The sequence below is a fragment of the Prionailurus bengalensis genome, chromosome C2 (assembly GCF_016509475.1).
Source record: "Prionailurus bengalensis isolate Pbe53 chromosome C2, Fcat_Pben_1.1_paternal_pri, whole genome shotgun sequence".
NCBI classification, from domain to species: domain Eukaryota; kingdom Metazoa; phylum Chordata; class Mammalia; order Carnivora; family Felidae; genus Prionailurus; species Prionailurus bengalensis.
Window position 1 is genome coordinate 122,862,606 of NC_057350.1, and position 15,950 is coordinate 122,878,555.

General features: G+C 35.6%; 1 protein-coding gene across 1 annotated transcript in view; it reads right to left on the reverse strand.

Annotated features, from left to right (window-relative positions):
* RASA2 (RAS p21 protein activator 2) overlaps positions 1–15,950 on the reverse strand; it is a 123,912-nt gene that overhangs the window by 50,429 nt on the left and 57,533 nt on the right. Inside the window, 1 exon segment of the mRNA XM_043595252.1 lies at positions 2,015–2,098. Within this exon segment, the coding sequence (XP_043451187.1) occupies positions 2,015–2,098 (84 nt within the window).

Genomic DNA, 15,950 nt, shown 5'->3' on the forward strand with positions numbered 1-15,950 from the left:
GACTACCTTTATGCTGAAAAGTACTCAAGAAACACAAAAAGCATACTAAACTCAGTTTACTTCTTGGGGCTCAGCTACAAAGTGGCTTTTTAGAAAACCTTTTATTTGAAAAAATTAGAGAAGTTTGAAAAGAAATGTACAGAGAAGTCCTATGCAGTCTTTCCCTAGCCTCTCCCAATGTTAACATCTTATACAACAATAGTACAATATCAATACCAATAATTACTTTTAAAACCAAATTCATATGCCAGTTTCCATTTGTATGTTGCTAAATGATTATACTAAAGAATGTGTCTTCAGCTACAGATTATGAGCAAAAACAAAAAACAGCTCTACTAGGTTAAACATTTTTAGCATACACACACAAAATTCAGTCCCTCTGATAGCATGCATGTTAAAGGATTGAGTATCTGCTTTCAAATTTAAAACCATCTATAGCAATAATAGCACGCTGTTGTTTAAGCACCCAGTAAGTACTAGGCAAGGTGCTAGGTACTTTATAGACATATATATATATATATATATATATAAATACATTTCTTAAAGTGACTTAATGGGTGACTTCTTAAAAAATAAAAATACCTATTTGTACATCTGAAACTAATATAACATTGTATGTTAACTACACTGGAATTATGAAAAAAATAAAAATAAATAAATAAAAAGAATACCTAGAGAGCCTGAAGGTGGGGGGAAGGGGTATGTGTCTGTGTATGTATGTATATGTTTGGTGTGGAGGGAATATTTTGCTGTTTCCTGATTAAACCTTCAAGTTGTAGGCAAATTTCAGTCTAGTCAGGCTCTGAAAGAAATCATAATGAAGTTATAAAATATACAAAGTGCTATAGGTTTTTCCATAAATTATCGTAAATAATTTAAATCAATGATATGGTGCACTTTACCATGTTCTGGTACTTCAGCAGTCTGTCTACAGCTTGGAATTCTTTCTGTAGAGCACAGATGCCATGAGTAGAAAAGGCATTTTTAGTTCTGAACCACTTTCCAGACAGAAATATGGAAACTGTCTTGCTATTCTGGGCTAGCATTTCTTGAAACAGAATTTTACCTGCATAAAATCTAAGATATTTGAAGGTAGGAAGGCCAATGATGAATGAAGAAGGCCACGTTTATGTTTTAAGGTCTATTTTAACTACTATAAAACTCATGTTGTTCCCCACAGTCTAAGAGTCTAGCAGATCCGAAATGGCAACCATTTTCTTTCTATAAAAACAGGACTTGGTTGTTTGCAAGTGTATAACAGAACTCACTACAGAGCTTTCTTTCAAAGCATTCATTACTTTGTGTCATAAATATCTATTTAGGATTTATTCTTAGAACCTTAATTTTGTAATTCTTAAGTCAACTTTTAAAACTTAAAAATCTAATAATAATTCACTCTCCTATTCTGAATTCTGAACTCCAGGTTACGAACAGAAGCCAACCACTGATCATTTCAGTGTAATGAAGCACCTACTGTCAAAGAAGGAAATCATTTGTTAAGTCCATATACATACTGAATCTTCAGATTCAGAGATGTTTACATTTCTGTATAAAAATCAGTGTACTTATGGAAAATAAAGGCATGTTTGAAAACTGTTTAGAGGTAAAAAAATAAAATCTAATAATAATTCAATAAGCATTACCTACCAATGACGTGAATGTAGCTACAAAGTATTATGCTAAGTGAAATAAGTCAGTGAGAGAAAGACAAATACCATAATGATTTCACTCACATGTGGAATTTAAGAAACAAAACAAAAGAGCAAAGGGGAAAAAAAGAGACAGAGGCAAACCAAGAAACAGATTTGTTAACTATAGAGAACATACTGATGGTTACCAGAGGGGAGGTAGGGGGGCAGCTGGGGATTAAGGAGTGCACTTATGATGAGCATATACAAATATGTTGTATGGAAGTGTCGAATCACTATACTGTACACCTGAAACTAATAACACACTGTATGTTAACTAATTGGAACTTAAATAAAAGCTGGGGAAAAAAAAAAAAACACATTACCTAGAAGGGCCCACTAGAGAAACTGTTGCATAAGGGTCACAGCTTTGTCCATTTATGAGAGGCAACCCGTGACATGACACGATGCTAAGAAAGAATAAAAGAAAATTAATAGTATATTTAAGTTAAACAACATAAAGCATTATCTTTAAATACAAATCAATATATTCAAAGGGTTAAAGCTTTTCCACAGGTCTGCAGATGTATGTCTATATACCACCTACCTCAAATACATCTATTGTGCACTTATTCACTTATGCTACATTTCTCAACTAGGACTTAAAACCAGAACGCCATAATCAGTACTGAGACTACCAAATAATATTTAGCATAAATCCCCTGGCTAAGTATCCAGCAAGGTACATTTTGTGGTTTGATAATATACTAACACTGCTGTGGCTTCTCAACAGGAAAAGAATGTGTTGTGAACCTTAAAGGAGAAACTACAAACCAAGCTAGATCTATGGCATCACATCCTCTGTTGAAGCATGAATGAGAAACAAGGAAATGACTGTGGTTTCCCCTTCAAATCTGATTCATAAATAGAGGGCAAGTCTCCCACAATTCTGTAGTCTTTTATTCTGATTCTCAGTAACACAGCTCCTGTATCATTCTATAGAAAATGTTTTAGACCTTAAAACCCAACATCTTCTAATCCCCTCCATGGATAAAGTCACTGGTATTTACAGAGGCCATAGAATCTAACCTAATGGTCTGCTCAATTTCCTCGCTAAATATTATTGAGTCCACAAATTTAGTTTAGTATCTAAGGGTTTGCATTCCTTAATGCCTAAGACAAACTCATGAGAGTTGCTGAAAGCATTCTTTGTAGAAAGATGTGGGCTACTGAGCAACATCCTTATTTCTCTCCACAACCCACAGATCATATATGTGGGTGAAGTGCATATGGTGTGCTGAGTCAAGAAGAAATGATAATGACTCATTCGATTAAATTGGGTATAAAAAAATCAAAATTTAAAAATTCCCAACTAACCAAAGAAAGCACAGACCGAGATAATAATTCTGGGTATTAATGTTAGACTTAGGACAGTCAAATTTTCCAACTATGTTCTGTTTGAAACTGACAATCCTCAGGCCAACCGCAGGCTAATCCTCAAAATGATACCTGATTTTTATGTAGCATTTGCACTTTATCCACTATTTTCACAAAATGTATCTAACTCCCACAACTGCCTTTGAGAAAAAACACCTTAAAGAAGAAAGTAAGGCTCAAAAAGATTATGTAAGAAATTAACAAAATAAGGCTGAAGAGGTACTACAACTTGTACAAAGTGGGCCAAGACTTAATTTCTACTTTCTTAACTGCTTCCCAAGTCCAGCATCTTTCTATGTTCCCTACTGCACCTTAATATATTGATTGTATTACTCTCTTCGTAATACCACATGTATCTCATGTAAACACTAATTATGAGAAATCTTAATTATAGAAAAGTCACTATAATTTTATGAGGTAGAAAAAAACTGAGAAAAATAGTACATTATACACAGGCTTCTATAAGAATACTTCACAAAACAAAACAATGATGCCCATTAATCCGGAAGTATGAATTTATAAAAACCATCAGAAGTGGTCTTTTAAATGTAAGACACTTTTAAAATTGTTTTCTGAGGGGCACCTGGGTGGCTCAGTTGGTTAAGCGTGCGACTTCAGCTCAGGTCGTGATCTCGCGGTCCTTAAGTTCAAGCCCCGCGTCGGGCTCTGTGCAGACAGCTCAGAGCCTGGAGCTTGTTTCAGATTCTGTATCTCCCTCTCTCTGACCCTCCCCCGTTCATGCTCTGTCTCTTTCTGTCTCAAAAATAAATAAACGTTAAAAAAAAAAAAAAGCATTAAAATTGTTTTCTGACAAACAGAAGTAATATTATTAAGTACAAATTATTTTATTTGCTACATATGTTATGAAATATTTTTACAACTATTCTAATCGGTAAATCAAACAGTCTCCTATCATAAACATGAAGGAGTGAAAACAAATGCTGAAAATGAGCTTAGTATACTGAATTATCTTACATTTTGTTACTTTTTTTTTTAAGTTTATTTTTTTGAGACAGAGAGAGCAAACAAGCAGGGGAGGGGCAGAGAGAAGGGGAGAGAGAGAATCCCAAGCAGGCTTCATACAGTGCAGAGCACCGTGCAAGGCTTGAACCCACAAACCATGAGACCATGACCTAAGCCAAAATCAAGAGCCAGACGCTTAATTGAGCCACCCAGGCGCCCCTTACATTGTTTATATATGACATTTGATATTAATGCATTTTCTAGAAATTGCAAAGGAAAATATATTTAGTCCAAACTTGTTTAAATACAGAATGACCTGGATCTTTCCCTTGAGGCTCTTTTTTTTTTTTTAAACTAAAAGACAAATGCTAATGTCTACATACAGCCAAGATGGAGGAACAGAGAATGGAATAACTGGGGAAAAAAAAAAAAAAAGAACAAAATCAGCAGTGCAGGACAGTCACCTCTGAGGGGAAAAGAAATGAAATGAGTCCCCAACTGTTCCTAAGAAGAAGAGGGAGAGTGGTCAGCTGGGGAAGACCAAAGTAACTAGAGTTCCCAGACAGAATACTGGAAGAAAGAAAGCTACAACAAAACAAAGAAACTTCCAGAGAGCTGTATGAATCCCCCTGGGGTGTTCAGATGAGTGCTGATAAGCATATGCCTGTGAGGAAACTACCTGAAGATGGGGAAAGAATCATTTGATTAGATTCGAGGGAATAATTCCTGAAGCCCACAAATGGCTAGCATGAGGCCCCACCAGCCATAGTATGAAACTCGGTAATTCACAGATGCTGTATCATTACTGGGAAAATATAATTCCTAGATTAAAGGTTGTATTTACTCCATCTAACAAGGCTTAAAAGCAAACCTCAAAGGAATCATATTGTTTCCAAGTAACTTGACTAGGTCTTCAAGCACACTGATAGAAATAATATCCAGAAACTTCAAAATGTCTACAATCCAACATAAAATAACTAGGAACACAAACAATCAAGAAAACATGTGCCATGAGAGGAGAAGTAAATGAAATAGAGACTTAAAAAACAATAGGACACATCAATGAAACTAGGAGATAGTTCTTCAAAAAGATCAATAAAATTGATAAACCTTTAGCCAGACTCATAAAAAAAAAACTCCACAGAAATACAAAGGATTATAAAAGAATATTATGAAAAACTATATGTTAACATGCCAACAAACTGTACAACCTAGAAGAAATGGATAAATTCCTAGAAACATATAACATCCCAAAACTGAATCAGGAAGAAATAGAAAATTTGAACAGAATGGTTACCAGCAAGGAAATTGAATCAGGAATAAAAAAAACTCCTCCCAAAACAAAAAAACAGGATCAGAGGGCATCACAAGTGAATTCTACCAAACATTTAAAGAAGAGTTAATAATACCTATTCTTCTCTATTCCAAAAACAACAAATTCATTCTATGAGGCCAGCATTACCCTGATACCAAAACCAGATAAAGACACTACAAAAAAGAGAACTACAGGTCAGTATGTCTGATGAACACATAAAATCTGCAAAAATCCTCGACAAAATATTAGCAAACTGAATCCACCAATACATTAAAAAAATCATTCACCATGATCAAGTGGGATTTATTCCTGGGATGCAAGGGTAGTTCAACATTTGCAAATCAATCAATGTAGTACAACATATCAACAAGAGAAAGAATAAAAACCATTTGATCAGGGGCGCCTGGGTGGCTTAGTTGGTAAAGTGTCCAACTTCAGTTCAGGTCATGATCTCATGCTTCATGGGTTCAGGTCCTGCCCACATCTGGCTTCGTGTGGAACCTGCTTGGGATTCTCTCTCTCTGCCTTTCCTCCTCTCATGTGTGCTTTCTCTCAAAAATGAACATTAAAAAAAAAAAAAAAAAAAAAAAAAAACAGAGGCTCTGATTAAAAGAATGGGAAAAATATATACTAATACTAATCAAAAGAAAGCTGATTGATTCTCTGGATAATAACAACCCAAAAGTCCATCAGTAGGGGTCTGGTTGAATAACTGATAGTAAATCTATATGTTAGAATACTATGTAGTTGTCAAAAAGAGTAAGATAAATCTCTACTCTCTAATTACTTTGATATAGAGGGTAGGGGGTTGGGAATTAATGTGATACTTCTCCAAACACACTTTATAGAAGTTCTGACTTTAGAAACAAAAAATCTTTTACATTTCATAAGTAAAATTAAACTTAAGCAATTCTTAAAAGGAAAAAATTATGAGAAACCACTAAAAAAGAAAGAATTATTTCAATAGACTGGAACATAGTATTTGACTCTGTATCCTTAGAACAAAGAGTACAGTAAGATCTCTTAAACTTCATTCAGCAACCTCACTGCCAGCAGTAATATTGGCATTATTATTTTGAATCTATTTTCTATATTATATAAGATAATGACAATAACTGTTAGTGTTGTCAGGGATTAAGATTTTCAATATAATAAAGTCAAAGTTAGATTAAAAATCTTGTAATATTAAATTTAAATTAGAAACATAAAAGAAGGAAGGAAAGAAAGAAAAGAGAGAGAACAAAGGCGAAAGAAGGAAAGAAAGAAAGAAAGAAAGAAAGAAAGAAAGAGAAAGAGAGGAAGACTGCCATCCAGAGAGGCTATATTAATATCAGACAAAGCAGATTTCACAACAAAGAATAGTCCCAGGGATAAAGATCGTCATTTAACAACCCTAAATGTTAAGCTCCTAGCATCAAAGTTGCAAAAGCAGCAAAAACTGACAGAATTACAGGGAGAAACAGTTGGAGATAGCAACATCCCCTCTCAGTAACTGATAACCAACATGACATAATTAACATTTACTAAAAAAAATTCTACCCATGCAAAGCAGAAAACATATTAATTTCAAATGCATATGGAACATATACCAAGATTAAACAATACTTTGTGGACAAAAACAAGTCTTGGAAAATTTGTAAGTATTCAGATCATACAAAATTTGTTGACAACAGCAGAATTAAATTAGAAGTCAACAGCAAAAAGATATCTGGAAAATCCTCAAACACCTGGGAACAAAATAACTCACAAATAATCCGTGGGTTGAAGAATAAACAAAAGAAAAATTCTACAGCATTCTGACCTGCATTAAAATGAAACCTCAGCACATCAAAATTTGAAAGGTGCAGTTAAAACAGTACTCAGAAGAAAATGGATAGCACTAAACACCAACATTAGGAAAGAAGAAAGATTTTCAACCACTGTCTTCAGCCTCCATCACAAGAAACTTAGAAAACAAAAACAAATTAAACCTAAAGTAAACAAAAAATACAGTGGGAATCAAAATAGAAAACAAAAAATATACAAAAGTAAATGAACTCAAAAGCCATTTCTTTTTTTTTTATTTTTAAAAAATCTTTTATTTATTTTTGAGAGAGAGAGAGAGAAAGTGTGAGCAGGAGAGGGGCAGAGAGAAAGGGAGATACAGAATCTGAAGCAGACTCTAGGCTGTGAGCTGTCAGCACAGAGCCCGACACAGGGCTCGGACTCATGAACTGTGAGATCGTGACCTGAGCCGAAGTCAGATTCTTAACCAACTATACCACCCAGACACCCCCAAAAGCCATTTCTTTCTTTAAAAAAAAATTTTAATGTTTATTTATTTTTGATAGAGAGAGAGAGAGATACAGAGCATGAGCAGGGGAGGGGCAGAGAGAGAGGGAGACACAGAATCAGAAGCAGGCTCCAGGCTCCGAGGTGTCAGCACAGAGCCCGACACGGGGTTTGAACTCACAGAAGTCAGACGCTCAACTGACTGAGCCACCCAGGCGCCCCCAAAAGCCATTTCTTTAAGAAGGTCATTAAAATTGATAAACTTTAGCTACACTGATTAACAAAAATAGAGTACAGACACAAATTACCAACTTTAGGAATGAGCAACATGACATCACTATTAAGTCTACAGATATTAAAAGAGTAACTTGAATTACTTTATACCAAAGAATTGAACAACTCAGATTAAACGGTCAAATTTCTTGAAAGATACAAATTACCAAAGATCACTTTTAAAAAATCTGAATAGTGGGGCGCCTGGGTAGCTCAGGTGGTTAAATATAGCACCTGACACTTGATTTCTTCGGCTCAGGTCACGAACTCACGGTCCTGAGATCCAGCCTATGTTGGGCTCCATGTGGGCGTGGAGCCTGTTTAATATTCTCTCTCTCCCTTTGCCCCTCCCCATCTCATGTTCCCAGTCTCTCAAAAAAAAAGGGGGGAGGGGGCTATGTACCTATTTAAAAAACTAAATTTCTTGTTAAGAAGCTTCCCACCAAAAAATTTAAAAAAACCAAAACACTTCAGGCCCAGATGGCTTCACTGGTGAATTCTTATAATATTCATGTAAAAAAGAAATTATATCAATTGTATACAAACCACCAGAAAATTGAAAAAGAGAGATTACTTTCTGATTCATTCAATGAGGTCATTATTCTGATTCCAAAAACCAGACAAAGCCACTACAAGAAAACTATAGAGCAAAGTTCTTCATAAATGTAAATGCAAAAAACCTTAACAAAATTTTAGCACATCAAAGTTAACTATATATAACAATGATAATATAACATGACCAAGTGGAGGTTGGTTTAACTTCAAAAATCAATCCACAAAATTTACCATATTAACACATGAAATCAGAAAAAGCAGATCATTTGAAACATTCTCAGCAAACTAGGAACAGAGGGGAATTTTCTCAACCTGAGAAATGACAGCTAACATCATACTTAATGGTAAAAACAAAAACAAAAACAAAAAACTGAATGCCTTCCCCTTAAGATAAGAAATAAGACAAAGATATTTGCTCTCACATCTTCTATTCAACATCCTACTAAAATGATCAGGCAAGAAACAGAAATAAGCAACTGTCTATTCATAGATAACACAACTGTCCATGTACAAAATCCTACAGAATCTATAAACAAGCTAGTAGAACAAATCAGTGAATATAACAAGGTTGAAGAATACAAGTGTTTTTTTAAATTACTATGTACTAGCAACAAACATCCTCCTATTCATCTTGTTTCTTCTTTCTTTTTCTCTTTCTCCTAAAGTTCTTTTTCTCAGCCTGTCTCTATAAAATAAAAATCACTGCCTGGACTTCATGTCACCCAGTACCTATCTAATTTTTCTGTTTGTCTTTCCAAATTTCTTGACTTCCCTTTCACTCCTCATCCTACTGAAATCTAGTTTTTTCTACATTCATCATTCTATGGAAACTCTCCTCATTAAAGTCCCCTGAGTGTTAAGTGCTATCTCTATTTTTCAGCGCTCTTCTTACTGGATTTCTTGGCTGCGTGAAACACTTCTGACCACTCCTTCCCTCCTTCAAGACCTCTTCTCTCTTGGTTACATTTGTCTTCATCCTCCTAATTTTCCTCATATCACCTATCTGTCTCCCTCCTATTTACATAACCTCCCTGTAGGCTGTTGTTGTTGCTGTTATTGTTAATCACATCCATTCCTATGGCCACAACTACCATCAGCCTTACATTTCTATGAGATCTCACCAGAGAGTTTAAGATTTTTATATTGAAATGCCTGATGGAAATCCCTACCGAGATGTTCAAGAGCAGCTAAAACTCAACTCATTACCATCTCTTATTAAAGAAGTTCCTCCTTCAGAATTTTCTCTTTTGTTGTAAATACCACCACCCACCTAGTAACACCATCTAGAAATCTAGGAGCCACATTTAGATTCTTCTTTGTCCTCACTTTCTATATATAATCAGTAAGTTTTAGTGATGCGACTCTTTAAACGTTTCTTCGTTTGTCCTCTTTTCTCATTTTTGTAACTACTATTCTGAATCTATAATCTCTTACTCGGATCACCCTAACACCCTTCAAATTTATCTCTCAGTTTCTGTACTTACCACTGTCACAAATCTCATCTTTCTAAAATGCAAATTCCAGCCTACTTCACTGGTATCTGACCAGTCTCTTGAATCAAGCTTCATATGCTAGCAACATGAAACCGCTTTTAATTATTCTCCCTCCCTCTTACCATGTTTCTTCCTCCATACTTCTGCCTATATTGTTCTTTCCTTCTGGAAAACAAATCTCACTTTTTCTAGGCTAGCTACTTTCTATTCATCCTTTAAGAAGACAAATGTTTCTTTCTTTCTTTGTTTAGTTGTTTCAAAGGTACTTAGTGCCTATTAGTGCCAGGCACTAATCACTGGGGTGATGAGGTGAATAAGACAAACAACATCCTTGCTCTCATGGAGCTGACAGTCTACTTGAAATAAGAGATAACAAGCAATAAAGCAAAAAACAATAGCAAGTGCTATGAAGGAAAAAGAATAGGGTGTCTTATTTTAAAGTGATGCTTAAGCTGAAACTTAAAGGATGAGAAAACCAGCTAGAAGCAGGATAGGCATTCCAGGCAAAAAGGAGAGCAGATGCTGATCTCTGAACAGGAAGAATATGTCACATTTGAGGAACTGAGACAAGGCCAGTGAATATATGAACAAGAGGAAGCAAGCCACAAGATGAAATCCAAGAGGCAGGCAGGGTCGGAACATGCTGCACCATGTGGGCCAAGTCAAGGGGCTTGGATCTTATTCTAAATGCAAGGGGAATCACTAAGTGTTTGAGCAGGAGAATGACATGATCTAATTTATGTCCTAAAAGATTACTCTGGGCTGCTACGAAGAGAATGGACTGCAGAGCAGAAGGCCAGCTAAGAAACTACTACAATAGTCAAGGTAATAAAATGTTGCTGGTTTGAAGTAAGGACATGTCAGCAGATGATAAAAACTAGAAAATTCAAGAAATATTTCATATAATCAATAAGAAGTGGATCCAACGTGTGGAGGGAGAGAGGAGAAAAGACTTTAAATGATTCCCAGGTGTCTGGCTAGGGTAAAAGGTGGATGGTGGTTCCAACTGCTAAGGCTATGGGAAGGAGCTATACAGATATGATAGTCAATGCTTCAGTTTTCAGGTGATAAATCTGCAATGTTGTGAGACATCAAAGTGGAGTTGCCAAAAAGGCAGGTGAACATCTGAGAGTGGAGCTCAGAAAAAAGACATGAGTTAAATGCATAAGGTATAGACAATTTTTTAACTTACTTTGAAATGATTTCTGACTTTCAAAAAATTGCAAAATAATATATACAGTTTCTGTATACCCATCACCCTGTATTAACATTTTGTGTAACCAGAGTAAAACTACAGAAAGAGAGAAATAACACGGAAACAATGTTAGTTAATAATTATATTAACTAATCTTACAGACTTTACTCAAATTTTGTCAATGTCCTTTTTCTGGTCCAGGATGCAATACAGAATCTCACATTGCATTTAGCTGTCCTGTCTTCTTAGTTTCTTCCATCCTAAAACAGCTCCTTAGTTTTAACTCTTTGCCCCTTGATCCTGTCAGTACTAGCCAGTTCTTTTGTACAATATTCCTTAATTTGAATTTGATGTTTCCCGGTGATTAGATTGAGGTTATCTATCTTGGTGTCCTTCTCAATGCAGCATACCAGGTACCCAGATGTTTATTACCAGTGACACTAACTTCGGTCACACAGTTAAATTGGTATCTATCAGACATCTTATGGTGGAGATTCTTTGAGACTATACAAGTATGCTGTTTGTCATCATGTTTACACCCACTTATTTAGCATCCATACATGCGGATTTTCTATTTCCATCATTTGTCCTACATTAATTAGTGAGAATTCTACTATAAGAAAAAGTAGTCCTTTCTCCCCAGTGTGTTTATTTATTTATATAGCAGCATTGGCTCATGGATATTTTATTCTAGGCTTAAATACATTGGCTTAAAACATTGTTTTTTAATTTTTAATATTTATTTTTTGAGAGAGACAGAGTGTGAGCAGAGGCGGGGAAGAAAAAGAGGGAGACACAGAATCCGAAACAGGCTCCAGGCTCTGAGCTGTCAGCACAGAGCCTGATGCGGGGCTCGAACCCACAAACCATGAGATTATAACTGGAGCCAAAGTTGGATGCTTAACTGACTGAGCCACTCAGGTGTCCCTAAAAAAATATTTTTAATGTTTATTTGTTTTGAAAAAGAGAGAGACAGAGCACAAGCAGGGCAGGGGCAGAGAGAGAGGGAGGGAGACTCAGAATCCGAAGCAGACTCAAGGCTCTGAGCTGTCAGCAGAGAGCCCAACAAGGGGTTCGAACCCACGAACTGTAAGATCAAAACTTAAGCTGAAGTCAGACATTCAACTGACTGAGCCACCCAGGCATCCCTATACTATAGGTTTTGATCTGTAATTATTATTATTATTTGATTTGATGCTCAAATTGTCCCAGTTTGGTTACGTGGAGCTCCTTCAAGTTGGCTTCAATGTCCTTTCTACATGCCTTCATTATTTATTTGTAGAACTTTCTTACTTTCTGACTCCACATATGCTCTGAGATCATCTTGTATTTTCCCTGCTCAAGTCCTGAAATCAGCCAATACTTTATTTTTATTTATTTATTTATTTATTTATTTTTGTGAAATTAATTGACAAATTGGTTTCCATACAACACCCAGTGCTCATCCCAAAAGGTGCCCTCCTCAATACCCATCAAGCCAATACTTTAAAAAAAAGAATCAGGTTCTCTTTATTGGAGCAGCTCTGAAATAACAGATAACACTAATACTAATACTAGAGCCATTAGCCACATGTGGCTATTTAAATTTAAGTTAATTAAAATTGGACAAAATTAAAAATTCAATTATTGAGCTCCACTAGCCATATTTTAAATTTTTAATAGCCACATATGACCAGTAGCTACCATATTGTACACTTAAGTTATAAACCATTTTCATCCTCATTAAAAGATCTATTGGACCATACTGATTGGAGAATGATATTTAGATGCTCAGTATGTTCATTGTTGCTGGGATGACACTGCTTCCAGGTCTTCTGCATGAATAGAGCTAATATACATACACACTCACACAAACAACCCTGTAGCTATAAGACAATTTCACTCTGAGAATTCTGCCTTCAAAGGAGAACAGAGAAATGGGGATGGCAGCTAGGGGAGGAGGGTGGAGATAAGGTCTGGGGAGGCATGCCTTTTTAGGATAGGAGATCCTAGAACATGTTTTACATTTTGAGGAGAACAATCTAAAAGAGAAGGTAAAGCTGATGAAACAGAAGAAGGAATAAGTGAAGGAGCAAAGTCCTTGAGTAGGGGAAACAGATGGAAATTCAGAGACCACCCCCAACAAGAGAAGGGCACCTCCTCTACTAGAACATAAAGACAAAACGATGGATGCCAATACAGGTTTGCAGATTTAGATTCAGGAAAATATGACCAATTTACAGATTGTAATGATGGAGAATCTCACAGGTGTTATTAGAGAAGCAGAGTAAAACTCCAGGGCAGTTACAAATACCCATGCAGGGTTTATGATCATGAATTTAAAGTAAAATCAGTCTTTTTTTATTTTCTCCAGCAATAATATTCAGGTGCAAACTGAACACAGAGAGACTAAGTTCATTTATACTAGGATTGTTCCAGATAAATAAGAAGGATGAATAAAAGAGCAAGGAAGTTGTTGGAAAAGTGCAAGAAAAAATGATTACAGTGATAGATCATGGAAAACAACCTAGAAGGAAGTGAAAAAATAAAAATGGGTAAGAACATGGTAAAGATCAATGGGTAGAAGTCTTACTGAAATTTCAGAAATGTTGTAGTGAGGAGCTTCCAGGTCTGGAAGATAATAGTAACTGCTAGGATATGAACCTTTCCACACATTACCCCCCAACTGTAAATTCAGCAAGTAGCACAAAGAAAACAACACATAATACTATGCTTTCAGTGGTACTAAAAACCAGAATACCACAAACCTCTAAAAGTTGAGAAATCAACAATAAATTCTGCAAAGTTGCTATTGGAGCTCTGGTGTTGCAGGCCAAGGAGTATGGACTGTGGAGGTTCAAGTGAAAGAGAAGAGAAAGAAGAAAAGAATACAGACCATCATGTGCCCATACAAAGACCTACTTGTTAACATTTATAGCAGCTTTCTCTATAATCACCTCAAACTGGAAACAATTCAAATATCTACCAAGTGATGAATAGAGAAACAAATTCAATACAATGGAATACTACCCATGAAGTAGCTTTAAAAACAATTTTTTTTTAATCTTTATTTATTTTTGAGAGAGGGACAGAGTGTGAGCAGGGGAGTAGCAGAGAGAGAGGGAGACACACAATCCGAAGCAGGCTCCAGGCCCCGAGCTGTCAGCACAGAGCCTGATGCAGGGCTTGAACCCACAAACCGCGAGATCATGACCTGAGCCGAAGTCAGATGCTCAACTGATTGAGCCACCCAGGCGCCCCGTGAAGTAGCTTTAAATGAGAAAAAACAACCAGCAGATGACAACACAGAGATAACATCGATGTTGGAGTTATCTGACAAAAATGTGAAAGCAGCCATCCTAAAAATGATTCAATGAGCAAGTACCTCTGAAATATGAAAAGTTTCAGCAAAAAAATAGAAAGTCATTAAAGAAAGAAAAGATATAAAGAAGAATCAAAAGAAAATTTTAATACTTAAAACCAAAAGAAGCTTGACAGATGGGCTTAACAGTAGAATGGAGGGGACGGAGGAAATAATCAGTGAGCTTAAAGACAGAACAGCAGAAACTACTCAATATGAACAAGGGAGAGAAAATAGACTGGGGGAGGGGAAGTGGGGGTGGGAAAAGCAGAACCTCAGGGACCTGTGGGACTATAATAGAAGATCTAACATTTATGCCATTGAAATCTCAAGAGGAGAGGAGAAAGATAGCAAGGCTGATGGAGTATTACAAGAAATAATGGCCAATAATTTCCCAATTTGGCAAAGGATGCAAACATACAGATTCAAGAAGCTGACTGAACATACCAAACAGGATAAACTCAGAGAAATCTATGTCAAAATACCTCATAGTGAAACCGAAACACATAGAAAACTAAAGGCAAAATCTTCAAAGTAACCAGGGAGAAAAAGTGCATTACCTGCACAGGAAATAGAATTACAGTGAATTCAAAAAACCACAGAGGCCAGAAGCAAGTGATATATTTTTCACGTGCTGAAAAAAAAGAGCTATCAACCAAGAATTCTATATCCATTGAGAATATCCTTCAGGCAAAAAGAAAAAAATCAAGACATTCTCAGATAAAGGAAAACTAAGACAATGTATCATTTATAGACCTACCCTAAAAGAACAGTAAAAGGAGATTCTCTAAACAATAAGACAGAGATAAAAGAAGGAATCCTAAAACAACAGGAAAGAAAAAAGAATATGGAAACAGCAAAAATATGGGCAAATACAACAAACTTAGACTTCCCCTCTCTAATTTTTCTAAATTGTGTTAGATGGCTGAAGCAAAAATTGTAATACTGATGTGGTTCTTTCTTAATGTTTTCAGGGGAAACATTAAGTAATTATACTATAGAATGGTGGAGGGTAAAGGGATTTAAAAGAAGGTAAGGTTTCTACACTTTATTCTAACCAGTAAAACAGCAATACCAGTAGACTACAATAAGTTATACATGTATAATGTAATCCTAAAGCAACCACTAAAAAACTACACAAAGAGATAGAAAAACAGTACAGGTAAATCAAAATGGAATTCTAAAAAATGTTCAAGGAACTCAAAGGAAAAAGAAAACAGTAAAAGAAAAGAGAAAAACCAAAAAGTGGCAGATTTAAGCTTAACATATCAGTAATTACATTAAAAGTAAATGCTATAAATTCATTAAAGAAAAGACTGGCAGAGTGGGTTTTAAAAAGTGACACCCAACTATATTCTATCTATAAGAAACTACACAAAATTGGATGGATCCGATTGAAAAAGCCAATCTCAAAAGGTTATATATGATAAGACTCCATTTACATAACATTCTTGAAATGACAAAAATATAGATATGGAGA